The sequence below is a fragment of the Pediculus humanus genome, genomic scaffold, assembly GCF_000006295.1.
Source record: "Pediculus humanus corporis 1103172108249 genomic scaffold, whole genome shotgun sequence".
In the NCBI taxonomy this organism is placed as follows: domain Eukaryota; kingdom Metazoa; phylum Arthropoda; class Insecta; order Psocodea; family Pediculidae; genus Pediculus; species Pediculus humanus.
In genome coordinates, this window is record NW_002987818.1 from 165,209 (window position 1) to 185,531 (window position 20,323).

Here is a 20,323-nt window from a genome sequence, read left to right on the forward strand (position 1 = left end):
TAGTAAAACAAAATTCATTAAAAGAAATGAGAAGATACCTGGATAAAAAATGGTTGGAAAGAAATAAAAAAGGAAAAAATGATTTGAGAAGAAAATCAGAAGAAAAAAATGTCGGATCGGAAAAAGTCGTACCTATTGTTATGCAAAGAAGAAGTTTGAGTTTCGATGAAGAAATTTTAATATAAAAACTAATTTTTTTTTTACCTTTTTTTTCAATTATTATTATCAATAAAATTATTTAATTTAAATTAATTGTATTTATTTATTGTGATTATAACCGTTGTAAATTATAATTTATTGTTGTTATTAAAATTGTATTATGTATGTTTATTATGGAAAAAAAATTTATTTATTAATGTTTTTCATTTAATTTTTACGTGCACATGAAAAAATTTTCATTTTTAAATGTTTTATAAATAATTTAAAAAATTGATGTTAATTGAAATTAAATTGTCATTTTATGTTTAATTTTTTTTTTTTTTTTGCCCTAAATTTAATCCTCGAAAATGATTTCAACGATTTTTTATTCAAATATTAACTATATAACTCTCTCAAATTAATTAAAAACTAAAAAAAAAAAAAAATCCAAAAGACAAACCTTTTTTTTTTATTACTAATTATTAGTAATATTAGTAATTGTTAGTATCACTCTCACTCTTATTTATTAACCGTAAAACAACAAAAAAAAAAGTTTTAATGGAGTCACTTGCACCGTTTTAAAAACATAAAAAAAAATTTTAAAAACGTACCGAAAAAAAATTTTCTAATTATTGTAATAAATTTATCATAAATTTTCCTTAACTTATTAATAATTATTTCTTTCAAAAATATTTTTTGAAAAATTTTTCAATTTAAGAGATAAAATTATTTTTTTAAATAAAATATAAAATCTTACTTTAAATGTATTAATAATAAATTTCGATTTTCTTCGGAACAAGTAAATCACAATTCGTAATTAATTCACTTTAATAAAAGTTTAAAAAAAAAAAATTTAAATTAAAAAAATTCACTTTTGCACGACAAGAACGTTACTTCGCGAAAATCACCGACATAATGTGCAAAAATTCTACTGCTTTAAAAGTAACGTGGACGCAGACTAAATTTTTCGTCCGCCATTTCTTAAAATGTAAACAAATAAACAAAAACTTGTATTTTTTTTTTTTTTTAATATTTTTTTATATGAAAATATGAGTTTGACACATTCAATTGCAAATTATTATTATTTTATTCAAAAATTAAAATGTAGTTTAATTTTAAGAAAAACATTTAAAAATGTAACAATTTCGTTTTGTTCGAAATCCTCCAAAAATGTCACTTTAGATAATATGAACAAAAATATTAAAACGATGGAATATGCAGTTCGCGGTCCACTTTTGGTAAGAGCCATTGAATTAGAAAAACAATTGGAAGCCGGTGAAAAAAAACCTTTTAAAAAAGTTATAAAAGCGAATTTAGGTGATGCTCACGCAATGGGCCAGAAACCTTTGACATTTTATCGACAAGTACTTGCTTTAGTAAGTTATCCTGAACTTCTTAAAGACAGTAGTTTTCCTTCTGATACGATCTGTAGAGCTGAAGAATTACTGTCGGCATGCAAAGGTGGAAGTGTGGGATCTTACAGCGAGTCGTTTGGCATAGAAATTATTAGGAAACACGTTGCAGAGTTTATTTGCAATCGAGATGGATTCGAAAGTGACTGGAAGAACATTTTATTATCTGCCGGAGCATCCGATTCAATTAAAAACGTATTAAAATTATTAAACCAACCTATTGATAACAAACCGCCGGGAGTGATGATACCCATTCCGCAATATCCTCTTTATTCTGCTTCATTAGCAGAATTTGGAATGACCTTGATCGGCTATTACTTACAAGAAAGTAATAATTGGGGTTTGGATATGAATGAGTTAAGCAGGAGTTTATGTGAAGCTCAAAAACATTGTCATCCAAGAGCAATTGTAGTAATAAATCCTGGTAACCCAACCGGTCAAGTACTAACCAGGTGTAATATAGAAGACATAATAAAATTCGCCTACGAAAACAAATTAGTTTTATTAGCCGACGAAGTTTATCAAAGTAATGTTTATGCAGAAAACAGTGAATTTCATTCAATGAAAAAAATTATTAATGAGATGGGTAAACCTTATTCTGAAATGGAACTTGCTTCTTTTATGTCTTGTTCTAAAGGCTACATGGGTGAATGCGGTCTGAGAGGAGCCTACTGCGAACTTCTTAATTTTGATCCGGATGTCATGGCAAATTTTTCAAAATGCATCTCATCCATGCTTTGTCCGACCGTATTGGGACAATGTTTGTTAGATTGTGTAGTAAAACCTCCAGTTGAAGGTGAACCGAGTTACGATCTATATTCAAAAGAAAAAAATGAAATTTTAGAAGTACTTAAAATCAAATCAAAAATGATTTACGAATTTTTTAATGGAATTAAAGGATTTTCATGCAATGAAGTTCAAGGAGCCATGTATGCTTTCCCTAAAATAGATATGCCGGAAAAAGCTTTGCAAGAAGCCAAAAGTAAAAATATGCCTGCTGATACGTTTTATGCATTTCAATTATTGGAAAGCACTGGAATATGCGTGATACCGGGTACCGGGTTCAAACAGATGCCTGATACTTATCATTTAAGAACAACAATATTGCCTTCTGTAGAATTATTGAAGGAGATGCTAGAAAATTTTAAAAAATTTCATGAAAAATTTCTAAAAAATTATTCATAATTGTAAAATTATGTTCTTACAAAATGCCACAAAAATTTTAAAGACTGCTTTTTACCAATATGGACTTCGTAACTGTCCTAATTATGATAAAAAGCAAAAGGTTATAATTACATTATTCTTGAACTCGTTGCTAAAATGAATTTAAAAAAATAAAAATAAACCCCAAGTTTTTTAAAAAAACGATTGTGTGTGCGTATGTGTGAGTGTAAGACAAATCAGTATTAAATGTACTTACCACGAATAATAATAATAAGTTGACTAAATTTTTAGTCGAATGACAACTATTTAAAAACCTGTAAATATTGTAATTTGATATTAAATTAATTCGTTAATATCAATAAATTTTTTAACATGTTCTGACAGAGAACTAAAAAATATGAATACATATATTTTAATTAGTTATATGTTTTTTTTTTTTTTCTCTCATTAAAAACACTCTAGGAAACTTCAGAGGAAAATCAAGTTAATTTAGTACATTTAAATTTCATCGAAAATACTAATTTTGTAAATTGAATTTTTACCTCTTAAATACATTTAAAATTAAATATGAGCATTTTTTAAATATTCAACAAATTTCTTTGGTAGTAACCCATCCACAAATTCTAAGTTAAGAATTAATTGTTTAACTGTGTGAAAAAGTCAAATTTTAAAAAAGGTTTCCACATTTAATAATAATCGATGAAATTGTAATTATTTGTAGCAATTTAAGGATTGAACAAAAAAAAAAAAAAACAAAGAAAAGCTGATTTGTGTTTTAAAACCCAAAACTCTATTACATTCATGTTTATATAAGAGGTCAATGAAGGAAAATGAAAATAACATAAAAGAATACCTTTAAATTTAAAAATAATATAAAAAAACATTCAGAAAAATTAATAATAATTCTGAATCTTATATTACTTTAGACCCTAGCAGTATTACTTGTCTTGGGAATTAGTAGGTTTGGATGTTGACCAGTCAACATTTAATATAAGATGATCATAACCATGTCCGTTCAATCCTTTTATAGCACTGGCAGCATCTTCCTTGTTTTTAAAATGAATATATGCAAATCCTTTACATAACTGTGTTTGCTTGTCTTTGGCCAAAAAGATTTTTTGAACTGGACCAAAATATTTAATCAAATCTTCTAAGTCAGATTCTTGGGTGCTTTCAGATAAATTAGATATTCTAATAGCAAAATTTATATCTTTATGCTGAGTTTGCATTGAATCACCTCTCTTGTTTCCACCTTCACGTAAACTTGGAGGCACATATTTTGAACCTGAAGGTTTCTTATCATCCATTTGATTTCCCATTATGGAGGCTTTATCCCCCACTCCACCAGGTCCTAAACTAACCATATCTTGCTTATTTCCTGGTATATAACCTGTGTCTTTAAAAGGACATTTTGTAGTCCAGTGTTCTCCGCTGCAGGTTCTGCACTTTACAACACCCTTTTCACCCAGGCTTTTTAATTTATCCAAAGAGTCTTCTTCAAGTTTATCTTGCTCTTCTTTGTTAGAAACAAACTGCATAAAAATATCTTCTGATACAACAGTTGTAGCAGGATTTGGTCCAGGCTTGTCATCTGCTGATGCACCAAATTTTGGCCAAGTTTTCCTGGCAGCTATTGTTTTTGAAACGATTCTTTTTTCAATTTTGTAAGTTCTAACAACTTTTACTTTCTTATCTTCGTCATTATATTTATATTCAGTAACAATTTTAGTATCGCCATTTACAACCTCTGTCGGAGATGGTAAAGGTAATCTTCCTCCTCCATGCTCATTTTCTTCTACCTCATCGGCCCATGATGATTTAATTTTTTCAGGCATCTTGTCAGCTAAAACATATTGTTAAATAAAATATGGAATATATAAACACATTAAAACTACGAAAAAACATTATTACGGATTAAAATAAGAGTTAAAAAATATAAATAAATAAATATCTAACCTCGAATTTAATATTAAATTTTAAGATATATATGTAACAACTTTAGAGCATTAAACCTCAGACTGAACCATAGATAAATTTTTTTACTTTTTTTGATACCACGACATTACTTGTTTTATTGACCGTAGTCAGCCATGCGACAAAAAAAAAAATTCCAATAGAAAATTAAGTCATTTAAGGAAATAAGTTTTTTTTTTTTTTTTTTTTTTAAATTCTTTGATACAATATATGCATTTAAAATGCTTTTTCTTCTTTAACTCACAATTATTTCTTTTTAGTAAAGACGTCCGATTCTGTCGTATTTTAAAAATAAATAAAACATTTAAATAACCATTATGTTTTACTTTTTTCGCCTGAAAAAGAAAATTGGTAAAATAAATCCAACATAAATAAATACATAAATTTAGTAAATTAAAAAGTTGTTGGAAATAAATTTTCATCAATAATTAAATAATTTTATCAATAAAAAAAAAAAAGCAATGACTTATTCGTATCACACAGGCACTCAATGTACCACACATAAATTATTTTAATGCGTTTTGTACACAATTAATATATATAAAAGCGTAATAACTACCCTTAATTTTTTTTTTAAGTAATTTTTTCAGCATTATTAATCATTAAAGAGCTAAATTTAAAATTAAAAAATTGTAAAAAAAGTTTATACGACATTTTCATTTAAAAAAAAAAAAACATTATTGCACAGAAAAAAAATTTCTAAAACGCATCATTGTAAATTATAAAATGGGTTAGCAATTATTTATGAGTTTTAAATATTTTTAAATGCGAGAGTAATTTAGTTTCTCCATTAAATTATTTTCTTTGCTAATAATAATACAGAATTGTTTCAAAAAAATAAATTGTAATAAAGTTGGCAATATAATTTTTCGTTTGAGAATCAAGTTAGAAAACAATTATGTAAATAAAATAAATTTGTGTTTACTTACTTATAACAGTATTAGTACTTACACTTTTTTAAAATGTCGTTGGAATTCGTTTAACGGTCGTTATTTCTGTTTACATTATTAACTAATAAATTGCTCATAATTAGAGTTTGGTTAATAACTAACCTAAACAGGACAATGAGCGACGAAAATTTAAAAAAAATTGTTGATTTTTTACTAGATTGTCCATTAAATGTTGTTAGCCAACAAATGGATGAACCGGATTTATCTGAAAATGAAAAAAGAAATATTTTAGAATCTCTTATGAGTAATAATCCTGTTAATTTTTTAACCAGATTTGGAAAATTTCTCACGGATGATCATTTAAATTATTTTTTAAACAAATACGATACATCTTATGAAATAAACCATTACGTTAAAAAATTTAAACATCTTTTAAACGATCGAAGGAAACACGTTCAAATTCGTAATAGAAGGTTTGAAGCAATGCAAAGAATGGAAGCCTCGGGAAAATATTTCACTTTGTCTGAAATGGAAAAAAGAGATCCCGTTTTGTATCATCAAATGATTGGTCAATACTTATCAGAAGAAGAAAAACAGAAAAAACTAAAAGATAATGAATTTGTCATTCCCACATTTTCAAATTTTCTTCTTAATGAATTAGAAAAAGAAGAATATTATGAAATATTAAATCAAAACAAAGAAGAAGAAGAAGATGAGGAAATTGAAAGTGAAGAATCGCCAACAAAGGATATTAATAATAAAACTTCATCTGAACTCAGATGGGGAGTTGATTGGGAAGATGAGAAAGTCTGCAGTAAAATTGATTTACCTAAAACTAAATGTCAATATAAACCAACCCCTGAAGAAAAAGTTATATTATCAAATGAATTTAAATCGTTAATGCAACATAAATTTTTAAATGGTGAAGATAACGATTTCAATTATTCAGATGTAGATTCTAATTCAGATTATGATTGTTTAGATGTCACAAATCAAGATGAAGAAGAAAAATATTTTGATGAAGAAAATCCATATTGTAGTAGTGAATGCACTGATACAGGCATTGAAGATTATTGAAATAAAATAATATAAAATATTTAAAACAATTGTAGTACAAAATAATTGTTGCTCGCTTATTCGCCAATTCATTCACCAATGAATTAAGACGTCATCTCAATACTTGAAAAAAAAAAAAAAAAACATTATTTTATCTAACAAGAACAAAAAAATAAATATTACAGTTTTTTTTTTTTTTAATCAGGTTGTTTTAAACCTGATTTTATACATAAGTTAAAATAACATTGAATGACCTGTACAAATTAACAAGTTAATTGCTATAAAAAAATATTCATATGTATATTTATAAATATATTTATACATATTATGTAGATATATATATATATGTATATAAAAATAAATATTTTTAATTGTATAACATGTTAATATAAATAATTAAATTAAAAAAAAAAAAAACTCAAAAAAAATTATTTCCTTTCTACGAAGGAGATACTTAAAAAATGTTTTTTTTTTTTTTTTACTATATTTATTTATTACTGAGTCAGTATTTTTATTTTTTTTATGTTTATCCGTTTAATCAACTTATTACAAGATATTTGTTATTTTTTTTTTTTTTTTTTAAATTATAAAGTCATAAAAATAAAAATTATTGAAAATACTACCTGTTAGTTATTACCCTCAAGATGCACAATTTAAATTAGTTTTCAAAAATTCCTTTTCGACTGTGTGTGTGTGTGTCAAATAAAAATAATGAATAAATTTTATGCAATTTAACATAGATATAAAAACAATTTTTTTTTCTTTTTCCCCTTTAATTAAATATAAAATTAACTAAATTGATTTTTAGATATTAAAATATCAAAATTTAGTTTTATTATTAATAAAAAAAAAGTTTACGATTTTATTCGACCGACGCACCCGCGCACGCACATAATTCAATTAATTAATTAATTAAATGAAAAATTATGGTGAATAATTTTTAGGATTCATTATTTGAGATAATATACAAATATATATATAAACTTGATTTTAAATATTTTTTTTTTTTATATAAATTTCATTTATGTTACACATTGATAAATTAATTTTTAAAAAAGTTTAGGTTAAGTAAACTAATATTGTAATTTACGACTATTTTAAATATGAGTTTATAATAATACAATTTTTATTTAATATTTTTTTAAATCGCCTTAGACTTACTAAAGGCACCTTAATAAGTTTATATACTTAAATAAAGTTTTTGTGTGTGTGTGTGTATATATATGTGTGTGTATATATATACACACTCATAAGACTAGACGAAATTAATATTAAAGTTCTTTTAATAAAGTAGATTTGGCGTTTTTCAATTTGTCCATTCGTCTTTGAAGATGCGAATTTGCAGTTTCTAATTCTTCTATTCTTGCAATCGACTCTCTGTTCTGAAAATAATAAAACTTTATATTAATTCAAGTTTTCACAAAATAATTCATAAAGAGTTTCTTTTTTCAATATGTGTTAGAGTAATGCTTTCAAATTTATTGTTCTAAAGTTTCCATTCAGTACAACATAAAATTTTTAAATTAAAACCACCAAAACATTTTATATTTAAATATTACGATTTAAAATAAAAGAATTTAATTTTATTTCTAAAAAAAAAAAAAAAAAATTTCTTTATTAATATTTATAAGTAAAAAAAACCGTTAACCACTTACCTCTCTTTGCAATTTTCTTTTTTCTATTTTAAGTTCGTCTTCTGCTTTTTCTGAAGATTCAGCAGCTGACTTATAACGGATAACTTGACTTTCAAGTCTTGCCACCTGTTTAAAACAAAAAAATTTTTTTTTTTGTTTACATTTAAAAAAACACGCTCATTGTCCTTTGAGCATATTTGAACTTCATTAAAGTTTATAAATACTTTATATATATTAAAAGTCACATTATTATATTATATAATAATTTTCACGTTAAAAAAATAGTTTTTATCAATTGTAAAAATATTATTGATTTGAATGCAAAAAAAAAAAAAATTTTTTTAAATAATCATTGTGAGTAATTATGAAAATTATTATAAAAAGAATTAAAACACTCATAAGAAATTTTACTTTTTCATAAAAAAAAAAAAAAAAACTTACAGTGGCCTGCAATGTGGACACATCTTGTTCTGCTTTTTGTAATTTAAATCTATAATCGCTCATGATCTTACTAGTTTCCTCGTCTATAAGTCCGTTAGCAGCAGAATACCCACTTTTACCATCTATCCTTCTTTTACTTTTTTCTTCTTCTAATTCTAATTTTAAATGTCTAACTTCGTCAAACAACTCATTTCTTTCTTCTACAATTTTTTTTAATCGAACATCTGCAATTGATTTTGTTATATGGTTAACAGTCTCTATAGTTTTGTTTAAAGGTTGACAATAAAACAATCTCTAACCTAGTGATCCTTCCCCAACTTTCTGAAGCAAATCTGCAGTTTCAACAGTTACCAAAGCTCTTTCTGAAGGACCTTCTTCATCTTCTCCACCAACTATCATCAGCCCATAATTAGCAATAAGTCTGTCACGTTCTTCAAGTTGACTTTTGTAAGATACTAAATCATCTTTTAATTTCAAAGCAACTCTTTTAAGTTGTTCATGTTCCCTACATTTATCTCGATTTTCTTTCTGAAGCTAAATTTCATAATATTAAATAATTTTACAATTTTAGTAAGTCCCAATATTAGCGTATAACTTTCATAAAAAATTTGTTATAATGAAAAACGATATTGCAATTATTGAAAATTTTTAAGATTTTAAGTTTTAAAACATGTCCAGGAATTAACTAAAAATTCAAAAGCTTTTTTATGTATTATACCTAATTAAGTTTTGTTACTAGCATTTAAAGATTCAAAGCTTTGTCAATCAAGATTAAAATTTTAAATTAACAAATTACAAATTTATTTTTAAATAAATACCTGTATGTGGCTTTCTTCTAATTCTTCCAACTTATCTTTTAGTAATTCAACTTGATAAACCAATTCAGATTTTTCATTATCCAATTGAGCATTTGCTATCATAGCTTTTCTAAACTTTTCATCAACTTCTTTTAACTCATGCTAAATGTAAATGTATGTTTGTTTGATTACATCATCATCAATCATATAAGGCAGTAATGCATATTTAAACAAGCAATTGAATAAAATACTAAGCCTTTTAATTTTTTAGAAACATTATAATTATTGCAAAATTGCATATTTTTAAGATATTTAAATATAAAAATTTTGTATTACCTTAACATCTCTTAAACAATATGACCCATCTTCGTTTGAATCATCAGAACTCCTTCTGCTTCCATAGTAATTGTTTATGAATGAGTTTTGCCTATCTTTACCACTAACCATTGCAGCATTGGAAACTCTTCCAGGTCTCATAGTGTTATCACCAGAATGCGACATATCATACACTCTATCTGCATTTTCTTCTTGCTCTTTTTGTTGACGTTCTAATTCCCTCAATCGAATTTCTCTTGCTTCTACTCTAGCTTGCCTTCGTGCAGTCAACCTTGCTTCAGCCTGATAAAACAATATTTTACTTTGAATTTAATACAATAATTTTAAATGTCTTCGGACTGGAAACACTAGGTAAAAATAAAATGGCTTTAATGTATGACAAAGATTAAATAAGGCCATAATCAAAAAGACATCAATCATGTTGGAAATTTTGATAAAAAGTATCAATGTTTCTCAACATGTACCAGTTAAAATAATAAAAATTCATAAGGAAATATTTGAAACATTAGCAAATTATTAAAAGTGAATTCAAGTATTAATAATTGATAGTTATTTACATTTTATGAATATGTTTATAAATGCAAAACACATAATTTATAATTCTTGATTTTTCTAAAAAAAAAATAAATATGAAACCTGCAATTGTTATGAAGTGATTCAGACAAATCATGCAATAATTCAAAAAAAATTCATAAACTAAAAAAAATTATTAATTTAAATATTTTGAATGAGTATTCGAAAAAGAAAAAACTTTAACCTCTTACCTCTTTGGCTATTTGATCTAAAGCTTGATCTTCAACTGAATGTTTAGTTGCAATGCGCCTTCTTCCACTTACAAGAGCACAACTTTCCATTTCTCCCATTAATTTAGCTGCAATTTACATTGATAATTCATCTTAAAAAAAAAAAAAAAAAAAACAGCATTTATTTTACTTATAATCTGTAATCAATCATGTTATTTGTTTTGAATTAAAAAATTAACTTATAATGTATAATTAATAATAAAAAAAATTACAAAAATAATGAATTAGTTTAAAAATTATAAGTAAATTTTTGATTTAAAACAACAAGAAATACTAAAATTAATAAAAATAATAAAAAATAAAGCAATCAGTTATTATTCATAGTAGAAAAACATGAAGTGTATTACTTAATGTTAAACCAATTATACAAAATATTTATTAAAAGAGATTAAATAAATTTATTATGATTTTATTTGAGTGTCTAAAAATTTAAGGTAAAGATGAATATTTGCACTTGGGTTATCTCACTGAAGCCTGTTAATAAGAAAAAAGATGAAATAGTAAAAATGCACATCTTACAATGGTTAATCGATGGTTTTTAGCTTCGCAATTGAATAAATATATAAAAATAGAATACATTCAGCTTACAAGCATTTCAGCATAAAAAAAGGTCAAATTTTAATAGTAGTACAATAATGCAATAAAGCTACAAATAATTTTTAAAGCAATGCATATCTAAAAATTAATACACCCTGAAAACTTACAAACACTTCTTCCACGAAAATACATCACTGTACATCAAAAATGAATTCCTTTGCTGCCACGAAACATTTTTTTTAGTGTAACTTTAAAAAAAAATTTTTTTTTTTTTTTTTTAAAGATTTTTAAATATGTTTAGATTTTTATCAAATAAATGGGTCACAGAATTTCCGCAAATTATTTTTCGCAAAGATTACAAATTTTTCTCGCTGCGGAATATATCTTTTGGAGATCCTTCAATGCCGGATAAATTGTACAAAACCATCACACTAGAAATTAAAAGCTCAGAACCCGAAGTTTTACGAAGTTACTCCCGTTTTGTCAAAACTGCTGCTGAGTGTTTAAATATTAATTTAGGAGAAATTAAAACTTTACCAAAGCCAACTAAACGGAGGTTCACCGTGCTAAAATCCGTTTTCGTACATAGAAAACATTTAGTTCAATATGAAATAAGAACTCATTACTTATGGATGAACTTTAATAAATTAACAGGTTCCACTGCTGATACCTTTTTAGAATACATTGAAAGAATGCTTCCTGAAGGTGTTGGTATGAAAGTAACAAAAGTTTCTGCTGAACCAATGCCTAGCCACCTGTCCCCTTCTCATATAAAACAAATTTTATAGAAGTAACTAATGTATTTCAATAGTTTTGCTAAAAGTGCATCTAAAATACATCAATTTTTAAGTAACAAAGTGTTAAAATAATTTTTTAAGTATGTGGTTTTAGTTTAAAAACAATAAATGAATATTAAAATTGTTGTAATTATTGAGAGAAAATTGTCATCAGTACTACAAATTTTAATCAGTATTTAAAGAGAAAATTTAAATTTTATAAAGAGTAATTTAGTACTCACCTCATAAAGTTTAAAGTAAATTCTTGACCAGTGTAAAATAATTCTTTACAACATTTCATTGTGACCATTTTTTGTTATTACAGTTTCTTTTTTTTTGAAACTTAAAAAAAATTAATAATTGTAATATCTTTATATTTTTATAAAATAGTCACAAGATTTCTGTCTTGTGATTAACTGCTGAAAAAAAAAAATTTAATATTAAAGTATTTATGTAATTCAAATTTTTTTATTTTTTGAAATAATTAATAATTATTATTTTTTTTTTTTTAAATTTTTGAAAAAACAAAAAAAAAAGATGGATGATTTTTAAACAAGATTTAAAAGTTCATTTTGAAAAAGATCAATCTTAATAACTAAACTACAAAGCAAAAAACATCATCGAAAAAGAAAAAAAAAGTTGATGAGATGAAACTTAATGTTTATATTTAAGTGGAGAAATAATAATAATAATAATTTGTATATAAAAATTTCATTATACTGTTGGTATATATAAATAAACAAAAATAAAATTCAATTTAATTAAATTGAAAATGTCAAAATTTTTTTATCGATTATGCATTTACTGCATACCTGCTTTCGATATTTTTTTTTTTCTTCACACAATACTGCTTTCTGTTATAATACTTTTAAAAAGAAAAATTATAAAACTTTGTAAAACTATTTTTTTTGTTCGCGGGAAACATTAGTAAGATTTCATTTTTAAAAAAATTTAGTAACAAAGAATAAAATATTTCTAATAAATGAGAAATTTCAAATTTTTTTTTAAAGCAGAAAGAATAAAAGTAGATAATAATTTTCTTTTAAAGCAACGTTAGTAAAGAAAAGCATGTGGTAGAGAACTAAATTACTTATTTCAATTGATACAATTCATTTAGTCATTTTTAGTGATCAATTATTAATAAATTTGTAAAAATTAATAACAATTAATAAAAATTTTTTTTGTAAAAATAAAATAATTAGTGAATTATTAAAGCGTGACTATATCATTTCGATATTATTATTAGTAACATTTTATAAGGCAAAAATAAAAATTTCATGCTGTTAAATAATTTGTGTAATACAATTTGTTTAACTATTTGATTCTTGACAGAGAAATAGGACAAGAAGATTTAATTGTTAATATAAAAGGGCCTTCACTTCCCGGATAATAAGTGCTGGGAATCAAATTAAAGACTCCTGGAGGTACCATATCCATTTCCATGATTACAAAACCAGATCTGAAAATAAAAACAAATCAAATTATCATTATCATTTCATTTAAAAAATAAAAATTAACCATTCATAAAACATTAAGAATTATTAGTAAAAATAAGTAAAATCATTTTGAAACATGGTCGGAGTGTTATATGTACCTGTAAGGACCTGAACTTTTTTTTCCAAAAGCTTCTTTGACAGTTTCATCTGAAGCAAACATACAATAAACATCAAATCCAATTTGATATTGTCTAGGACCTTTTAAATCGATTAGTAACGTATTATTGCTTTGATTTGAATCTATTTTTATTTGGAAACAAGGATTATCAGTATAAGTAGAAGGATTATTGGTGCAACCGCCGGCAGTTTTTCCAATCCATTGTCCACTCATCTGAAATAAAATTTAAATAAAAAAAGGAATGAAAAATTTTTTTTAATCTATTATTTTATTATTAATTATTTAATGATACCGTTTCCGTGAAATTCCAAATATTATTTATTTTATTTAGAGTAAAAGGTAAAGTTGAGTACGCTCGAAGAGTATAATAAATATTATTCATTTTTTCATATTGAGAAATGACTAAAGTATACGTTCTTTCCCCTTCTCCTGTGAGTAAAATTTTACAGAGGTAATGCGGACTGTTGATCCTTACACCATCTATATAAGGAGGAGGATCCCCTAAAAAAAATCATCAAAAATTAATTCTAATAACAATTTTAAAAATCAAATTAAATCAATTTGTGTTTAATATTTGAATAAAACTTTTAAAATTTAAAAAACATTTGAAATACGTCATATTATAAAAGTTAATTACTCGGATAATAAACTCTTTTTCCTTTATTTTTATACACAAGAAGGGTTATAAACTCTTGATTATCTTTAAAATCCTCAACGTCTGTTATGTGTCGCGTAAGGAGAACCCACACAGATCCTGTTTTTTCTCCTGGAATGTGAAGTTTATATTGAGGATTTTCTCCCATGTTATAGACATCTTTGGCTGGTCCGACTCCTGCTTGCCAAGACCTGAAAAACAAATTAATATCATTATTATCAAAATTAAATTTTATATTAAAAAAAGAATAATTTGCTTCATACAGTCAATTTTATTATAATTTTTCTTACTCGTGAATACAATATGTGTAAGAAAACAATTCAGGATTCCAATTAATGTAAAATACGTCAAAAAAATTTAATATGGATTCATAATCTATCCAAAATATTCCATTATCAAACATGGAAGCATTTTCCGGATCGAAATTAAGAGCTTTTTGTAATTCGGGGGTCCAATGCAAAACATCCAATTCAGAAAAATTTCCTCTCCATCTAATATGAGACCAAGGATTTTTCAACTGCATGAGCATTGTTCCCTATAAAAATCATTTTCTCCCCTCAATTTATTATTTTATTCGAATAAAATTTTACTTTTTAAATAATCCTACCTTGATGGATTTTATATTTAATATCGCGTAGGCGTGAGTGGGTACCAAACCTGTACGTTCAGCTTCCATATCTGGCAAGTGTCCTGTTGCAACCGTTCCTAAACAATGTCCATTGTGAAGCCTTTCCTCCAACATATTAAATATTGCTTTACTATTGAAATCTTCTTCATTTTTTCGAATTGCAATTCTTTCAGGTATCCAACCTGTTAATGCGTGTAAATCTATATTCTAAAAAATTTACAGTATTCAAATTAATAATTATAAAATTTAAATATATATATTCTTAAAATTATTTATGGCTAACTTTTTAAAAGCACAAATGACGAAGGTAATATCATTATTATTAAGTACTTTTAATAGGATAAATGAAATGAAAACTTACACTATTGGAACCAGGAAAGTCATAACCACCCATGACCTTCATGTAAGCTTTTTCTAAAAGTGAAACCCATAATTCTCCAGAATTCGTAGAATAAGAACATAAAAGCTCACCATTGTGACCAACGGGAAGAGTATCATCAATAACTATTTTTCGAGGAACTCCGTTTAAATGAATTTTAATCATGTATTTTCCTATAATAAAACAAAATTATTATTAAAAATAAAACCGGAAACACTTTGTGCAAAACTTCTTTTAGTGAAATTGATTTTGCTTAGGCTCAGAATTCCTTTTTTCAAAAAGAAATTCACTTTCAATAAAAGTTTAAGCAAAAAAATAAATTTTCAATTTGATGCAACCAAAAATTGAATTCACTTCATAAAAAATTTAAAATTCCAGACATTTAAGTTATGTATTAATGAACGACACAAAATAACAGATATTAAAAACATATATAAAATTACTAACTCAATAAGCAAATTCAAACATTTCCAACAAATCAATTTAAAGCTTTTGAAATAAATATTTATACAAATTATCTCTATGCAAGTAAGATTGTGATAAATATTTTTTAAAATTGTGAGAAAAAAAAATAGTGGTTTACCAAATGGATTATAAATGGGTTCCTTATTTTTATTTCTTGGATAAATGATAGTTGATATAAGTTTTTTTTTGAATCTTTGTTCATATAAAGCACTTACTGCCAGAGATGCCACAAAAGAACAATCTGAAATCACCTGAAAATTCCAAAACAAAAATTAAATTTTTGTCATTGATTTCAAAATAATTTTCATTATTACCCCAATAAAATTTTTAAAAAATTGAAATTTTATTTCAAAGCCTTATTCATGGTAATTTAATATTTTGAACAAATAATTTGGTACAGAGACCTACGTTTAATAATAATACTACAGATGATTGCAAATGCAATTTTGTAAAATACAAAAGACTGGCTAACAGCCAATTGGGGGGGGGAATAGGGGAAACCAAATTTAAAAATTAACTTAAAAGATTTTTTTATGATGAAAATTTTTTAAAACACTTCTAAAATATTAAACAAATATAAAACTTGCTTTAAATTCAAACCTTCTACTGCTTGTTTTCCATTTTTATTATTTACTGTTATTAACAGTTGGTTTTTCATTAAACAGCTTTCACAAAAATTAGCACTACACACAGCTATAAACAGAATTCAAACTTTCTGGAAAATAATTAATCATAAATAATTTATGAAGAAAAAAAATTTTTCGAAATTAATGATATTAGTAAAAATAAAAAAATAAAAAACAGGAACTTACAGTTTGTTTAATGCTATGATAATCCAATCCTGAAGATAAAATCATTTTAGGTTCATTGCAAATGTCTTCTGGTCTGCTCCATTTGGCAAAATTTGCTCTTTGTTTGGATGATAATTTCAAAAATCCATCTCTGTCGCTAAATGGTATAGCATACTGGAACCTGTTGACAGTTATATTTTTATTAAAATTTGAATGTATAAATGTAATTTTATTTAGTGTTTTACCTTTCTTTCAAGTCAATGTCCATAAAAGGAACATAATCTATGTTGTTAATTTTTGAAGTCAATAACAAAACACGTTTTTCTTCATCAGATAAAATGGCGGATCCACCTGTAATTTGTAAATGAGCACTGCTACCTCTATGAAGAGTACTACGCTTGTTTGCATTTGTTTCTAAAAAATAATTATTAAATATTTATATGGTCCTTAAAAAAAAAAATATTATTATTATTATTTATTTATTTTTTTATTTAACCTTCACCTTTAGGGACAGATGTGGAAGTTTTAGGTGAAAAATTTATCTTATTCAAAGAAATTCCCTTAATTTCTTCTGCTCTTTCAATGGCTTGCTTTGCTCTGGTAACAATTTTTTGTTGAACAATTTCATCACATTCTCCTTTCTAATTAAAATTTTAAAAAATTTTTTATTTATTTCTGGGTGTAAAACATAAAATAAAAAAAGTACTAATTAAATTTTTTAACAAAGAAATTATTTAATGATTTGAAAATAAGTTAATTCGATGAAGGAAAACAAAAACATATTGTTTTAAATAAATTATGTATCTTACTTGTGTTAAAGCATATTCAGCAGTTTGACTATAAAGTTCTACAGCTATATCTTTGTGATCTCTTTCATCAGCATCCAAAGCTTGAGAAAATAAAAAGTTACATCTCTGTAAAATTTGTTGGCTTATTGATTGTGACGAAGATAACGTCCCTGAGGCACCTGGTGACAAATGTAAAAATATGTAAACATAGTACAATTTTACTGACAAAGATAAATTACATCAATATAAAAGTTACTTACTGATTTCTTGCAACGTTTTTAATCGTTCCTGATATTTTTCAAGTGCATTTTTCCACTCCGTAGTATCGTTTTCATCATCATAATTACTATTTATTCCAATTTGAAGGTATCTAATTGCTTCATTGTAATAATAAATGGCCGCTTGTATATTACCACGTTTGTCAAAACTAATAGCTCGTTGAGAAGATATAAAAGCATTTTCAATATTATTTGACATTATTTAAAAAATTATAAAAGTCAAATATTCAAAATTTCATTTAAATCCGATATTATTTTATAACGGCCTCGCAAACGACATTTGACTTTTAAATCAAATTTAACTCTTATCACGTATAATAGAAAATTTTAAAATAATAAAGTTTTTTTTTCTTTTAAAAAAACCCTAAAAAAAAAACTTTTTATATAATTTCTTGTAACAAAATTATAAAAAAAAAAAAAAAATTATCGAGAACACACAAATTTATAAATAAGTTATCATAAATAAAATAACTCAGTTATCATAACGTAAAATAATAAAATTGTAAATATATATATTGTACCTCTATGGTTTTTTTTATTTATTTATTGATTGTGCCAATGTGTGATAAAATAATTTAAATTATTTTGCCGGATTTTTATTAAAAACAAAAAAAAAAAAATTATGATTCGTGTCTTTAAACGTGGTTTTTTAGAAATTCAATCATACATAAAATCGACTCAAAATGTATATTTTTTTTCAAATTATTACGTATTCAATGAGAAAAAGTTTCAGAACTTTTGGAAAATTACTAAACATCAACAAGTTAATAATAATAATAATAATCAAATTTTAAAATTTTCTTCTCTTTCAAAAAAAAAAGAAAGAAAACAAGATTTAGATGAAAGTGACACTTCTTCGTGTAACGATAATGATGACAGTCTTCAAACCAATGTTGAAGAAATTTTTAAAGAAATATCTAATGGTGACAAAGAAATAGAAAAAAAATTAAAAGTATTGCATTTTGAAATTCAAATTTTACGTGATCGTTTCGTAAAAGTGCCTACCGATATAAGTAAAAAAAATTGGATAGAACTTTTAAATATTCCTTCATATTCTCGTAGATTTAGATATTTAGCCTATTTATTTAAAAACGAGAAAAAAAATGAAAACTTAAAACAGAAAAAAGAAAAGCACAGGGAAATGAGACAGAACGAGTGGGAAAAACTAAAAGAAAATCATCACATACGATATGGCCTAGGTGGAAATTCTCTTTTTATGAGAATCTTTGATCAGACAGTATCAAAACATCTCAATCTAAAATTGGCTACTGCAGCTTTATATTCTCAAAACATTGTTTTCGATTGTTCCTATGATCATTTAATGTCAGATTTTAATTCTAAATATTGTGCAAAGCAAATCAATATGGCATTTTCTCTCAATAGAAATCACATAGCACCTTTTCACATAAAGTTTTGCAATGCAAATCCTGATGATCGAACAGTTAATTTAATTAATAAATCACTTTGTACTGATTTAAATAAGACACCTCTAGACATTACAGAAAAAAGTTACCTTGATATATATCCAAAGGAAAAATTAGTATATCTCTCTCCTCATAGTAAAACTGTATTAAAAAATTACAATCATGATGATATTTACATAATAGGTGCCTATGTTGACAAAGGATCTTCTATACAAGCCTCACTGGCCAAGGCCAAGGAAGATAATATTAGAATGGCAAAATTTCCATTAGATTATTATTTGGATTGGCAAAAAGGAATGAAATCTCTTCCTTTAAATACTGTTTTAAATATTATGTTAGACATGAGATTATATCAAAATTGGAGTATAGCCTTTAAAAACATTCCTTCAAGGAATACAATACCTCCAAATAGTAGAAACAAAATGTTCAGACAACAAAATTATTTAAGAAATTTCAAAGAAATTTGAATTTATATTTTAAATTAAAAAAAAAAAACATAAAAGTTTTTTATTCAATTATAAAACCTTTTTTAAAGACTGCTTATAATAAAATTTATCGAATCAATTTTTTCAGAGAATACACAGTATTATGCATTCACATGTAAGTACCTATATTTTTTTTTAAAAGAATAATTGTTAATTTTTTAAAATACTTTTCATTATTGTTAAAAAAATTTTCAGGTAATTGAAGATTGAACCACATTTAATACCTGTTGGGTTGTTTTGCTATTTTTTTCTTCGTTTTTATAAAATCAGTGAAAAAACACATAAACAAAAATAATTATTAATAAATTAATTTTCATTTTAGCATACACTTGAAAAAAAAATGTATTAATAATATTTAATACTGATTATTAATTATAATTTTAATAGACTATCAATGACTACTATTCTTTTTAACTAAATAAAATAACTAAAATAATTGCATTACCTCATAATTTTTTAGAAATTATAAGCAAACAGGTCAAAATTATAATTGTATATCTTTTAAAATATTTTTTTTTTTTTTTTATGAAATCAATTAAATATATAGAATAATTAAAAAAAAAAAAAAAATTTGATTTTATTTTTGCTGATTAAATGAATGGCGTTAATTTATTATGTTCAATAACATTTTTTTTAAAATTAGTTACACTCTATTTCTAATTCATTTTTATATTATATATATATATATTTTAAAAATTAAATATGATAAAGTTGTTCATTAGAAAATATCTTTTCTAAACTTTTATTCGAAATAGTAAAGAAACCATTAAGAAAATTTTCAATTTTCAAATACATATCTAGACTTGATATAAACAAACGAGTTACTCAACATATATTATTACTTGACGAAAAATTAAA

At 24.7% G+C, this 20,323-nt stretch overlaps 8 protein-coding genes across 8 annotated transcripts in view; 5 read left to right on the forward strand and 3 right to left on the reverse strand.

The window, feature by feature from the left end:
- The window catches only part of Phum_PHUM467320 (uncharacterized protein), a gene marked incomplete at both ends in the record, with an annotated part of 4,741 nt that extends 4,695 nt beyond the window's left edge, over window positions 1-46 (forward strand). The window contains one exon of the mRNA XM_002430169.1: window positions 1-46. Within this exon, the coding sequence (XP_002430214.1) occupies window positions 1-46 (46 nt within the window).
- Window positions 47-1,325: 1,279 nt separating this feature from the next.
- On the forward strand, window positions 1,326-3,059 carry Phum_PHUM467330 (Alanine aminotransferase, putative; the record flags this gene model as incomplete). The annotated part of the gene is made up of 3 exons (XM_002430170.1): window positions 1,326-2,663; window positions 2,779-2,835; window positions 3,006-3,059. The coding sequence occupies 3 exons, from the start codon at window positions 1,326-1,328 to the stop codon at window positions 3,057-3,059; spliced, it is 1,449 nt and encodes a 482-aa protein (XP_002430215.1).
- A 593-nt stretch (window positions 3,060-3,652) lies between these two features.
- Window positions 3,653-4,549, reverse strand: Phum_PHUM467340 (eukaryotic translation initiation factor 3 subunit, putative; the record flags this gene model as incomplete). Its single annotated transcript, XM_002430171.1, has 2 exons — window positions 3,653-4,041; window positions 4,072-4,549. The coding sequence occupies 2 exons, from the start codon at window positions 4,547-4,549 to the stop codon at window positions 3,653-3,655; spliced, it is 867 nt and encodes a 288-aa protein (XP_002430216.1).
- A 1,203-nt stretch (window positions 4,550-5,752) lies between these two features.
- Phum_PHUM467350 (uncharacterized protein) lies at window positions 5,753-6,655 on the forward strand (the record flags this gene model as incomplete). The annotated part of the gene is made up of 2 exons (XM_002430172.1): window positions 5,753-6,305; window positions 6,366-6,655. The coding sequence occupies 2 exons, from the start codon at window positions 5,753-5,755 to the stop codon at window positions 6,653-6,655; spliced, it is 843 nt and encodes a 280-aa protein (XP_002430217.1).
- Window positions 6,656-7,905: 1,250 nt separating this feature from the next.
- Window positions 7,906-10,696, reverse strand: Phum_PHUM467360 (leucine-rich repeat flightless-interacting protein, putative; the record flags this gene model as incomplete). Its single annotated transcript, XM_002430173.1, has 7 exons — window positions 7,906-8,016; window positions 8,290-8,394; window positions 8,710-8,933; window positions 9,009-9,243; window positions 9,528-9,668; window positions 9,843-10,124; window positions 10,607-10,696. 7 exons carry the CDS (start codon window positions 10,694-10,696, stop codon window positions 7,906-7,908), a joined length of 1,188 nt encoding a protein of 395 aa, XP_002430218.1.
- A 779-nt stretch (window positions 10,697-11,475) lies between these two features.
- On the forward strand, window positions 11,476-11,970 carry Phum_PHUM467370 (mitochondrial ribosomal protein S10, putative; the record flags this gene model as incomplete). Its single annotated transcript, XM_002430174.1, has 1 exon — window positions 11,476-11,970. One exon carries the CDS (start codon window positions 11,476-11,478, stop codon window positions 11,968-11,970), a length of 495 nt encoding a protein of 164 aa, XP_002430219.1.
- Window positions 11,971-13,272: 1,302 nt separating this feature from the next.
- Window positions 13,273-17,755, reverse strand: Phum_PHUM467380 (Calpain-7, putative; the record flags this gene model as incomplete). Its single annotated transcript, XM_002430175.1, has 13 exons — window positions 13,273-13,417; window positions 13,553-13,785; window positions 13,865-14,073; window positions 14,210-14,418; window positions 14,518-14,762; window positions 14,835-15,062; window positions 15,217-15,407; window positions 15,818-15,950; window positions 16,512-16,671; window positions 16,736-16,904; window positions 16,987-17,131; window positions 17,300-17,457; window positions 17,539-17,755. 13 exons carry the CDS (start codon window positions 17,753-17,755, stop codon window positions 13,273-13,275), a joined length of 2,442 nt encoding a protein of 813 aa, XP_002430220.1.
- Window positions 17,756-18,239: 484 nt separating this feature from the next.
- Phum_PHUM467390 (RNA guanine-9-, methyltransferase domain containing protein, putative) lies at window positions 18,240-19,584 on the forward strand (the record flags this gene model as incomplete). The annotated part of the gene is made up of 3 exons (XM_002430176.1): window positions 18,240-18,282; window positions 18,378-19,404; window positions 19,554-19,584. 3 exons carry the CDS (start codon window positions 18,240-18,242, stop codon window positions 19,582-19,584), a joined length of 1,101 nt encoding a protein of 366 aa, XP_002430221.1.
- Between the last annotated feature and the right edge of the window lie 739 nt (window positions 19,585-20,323).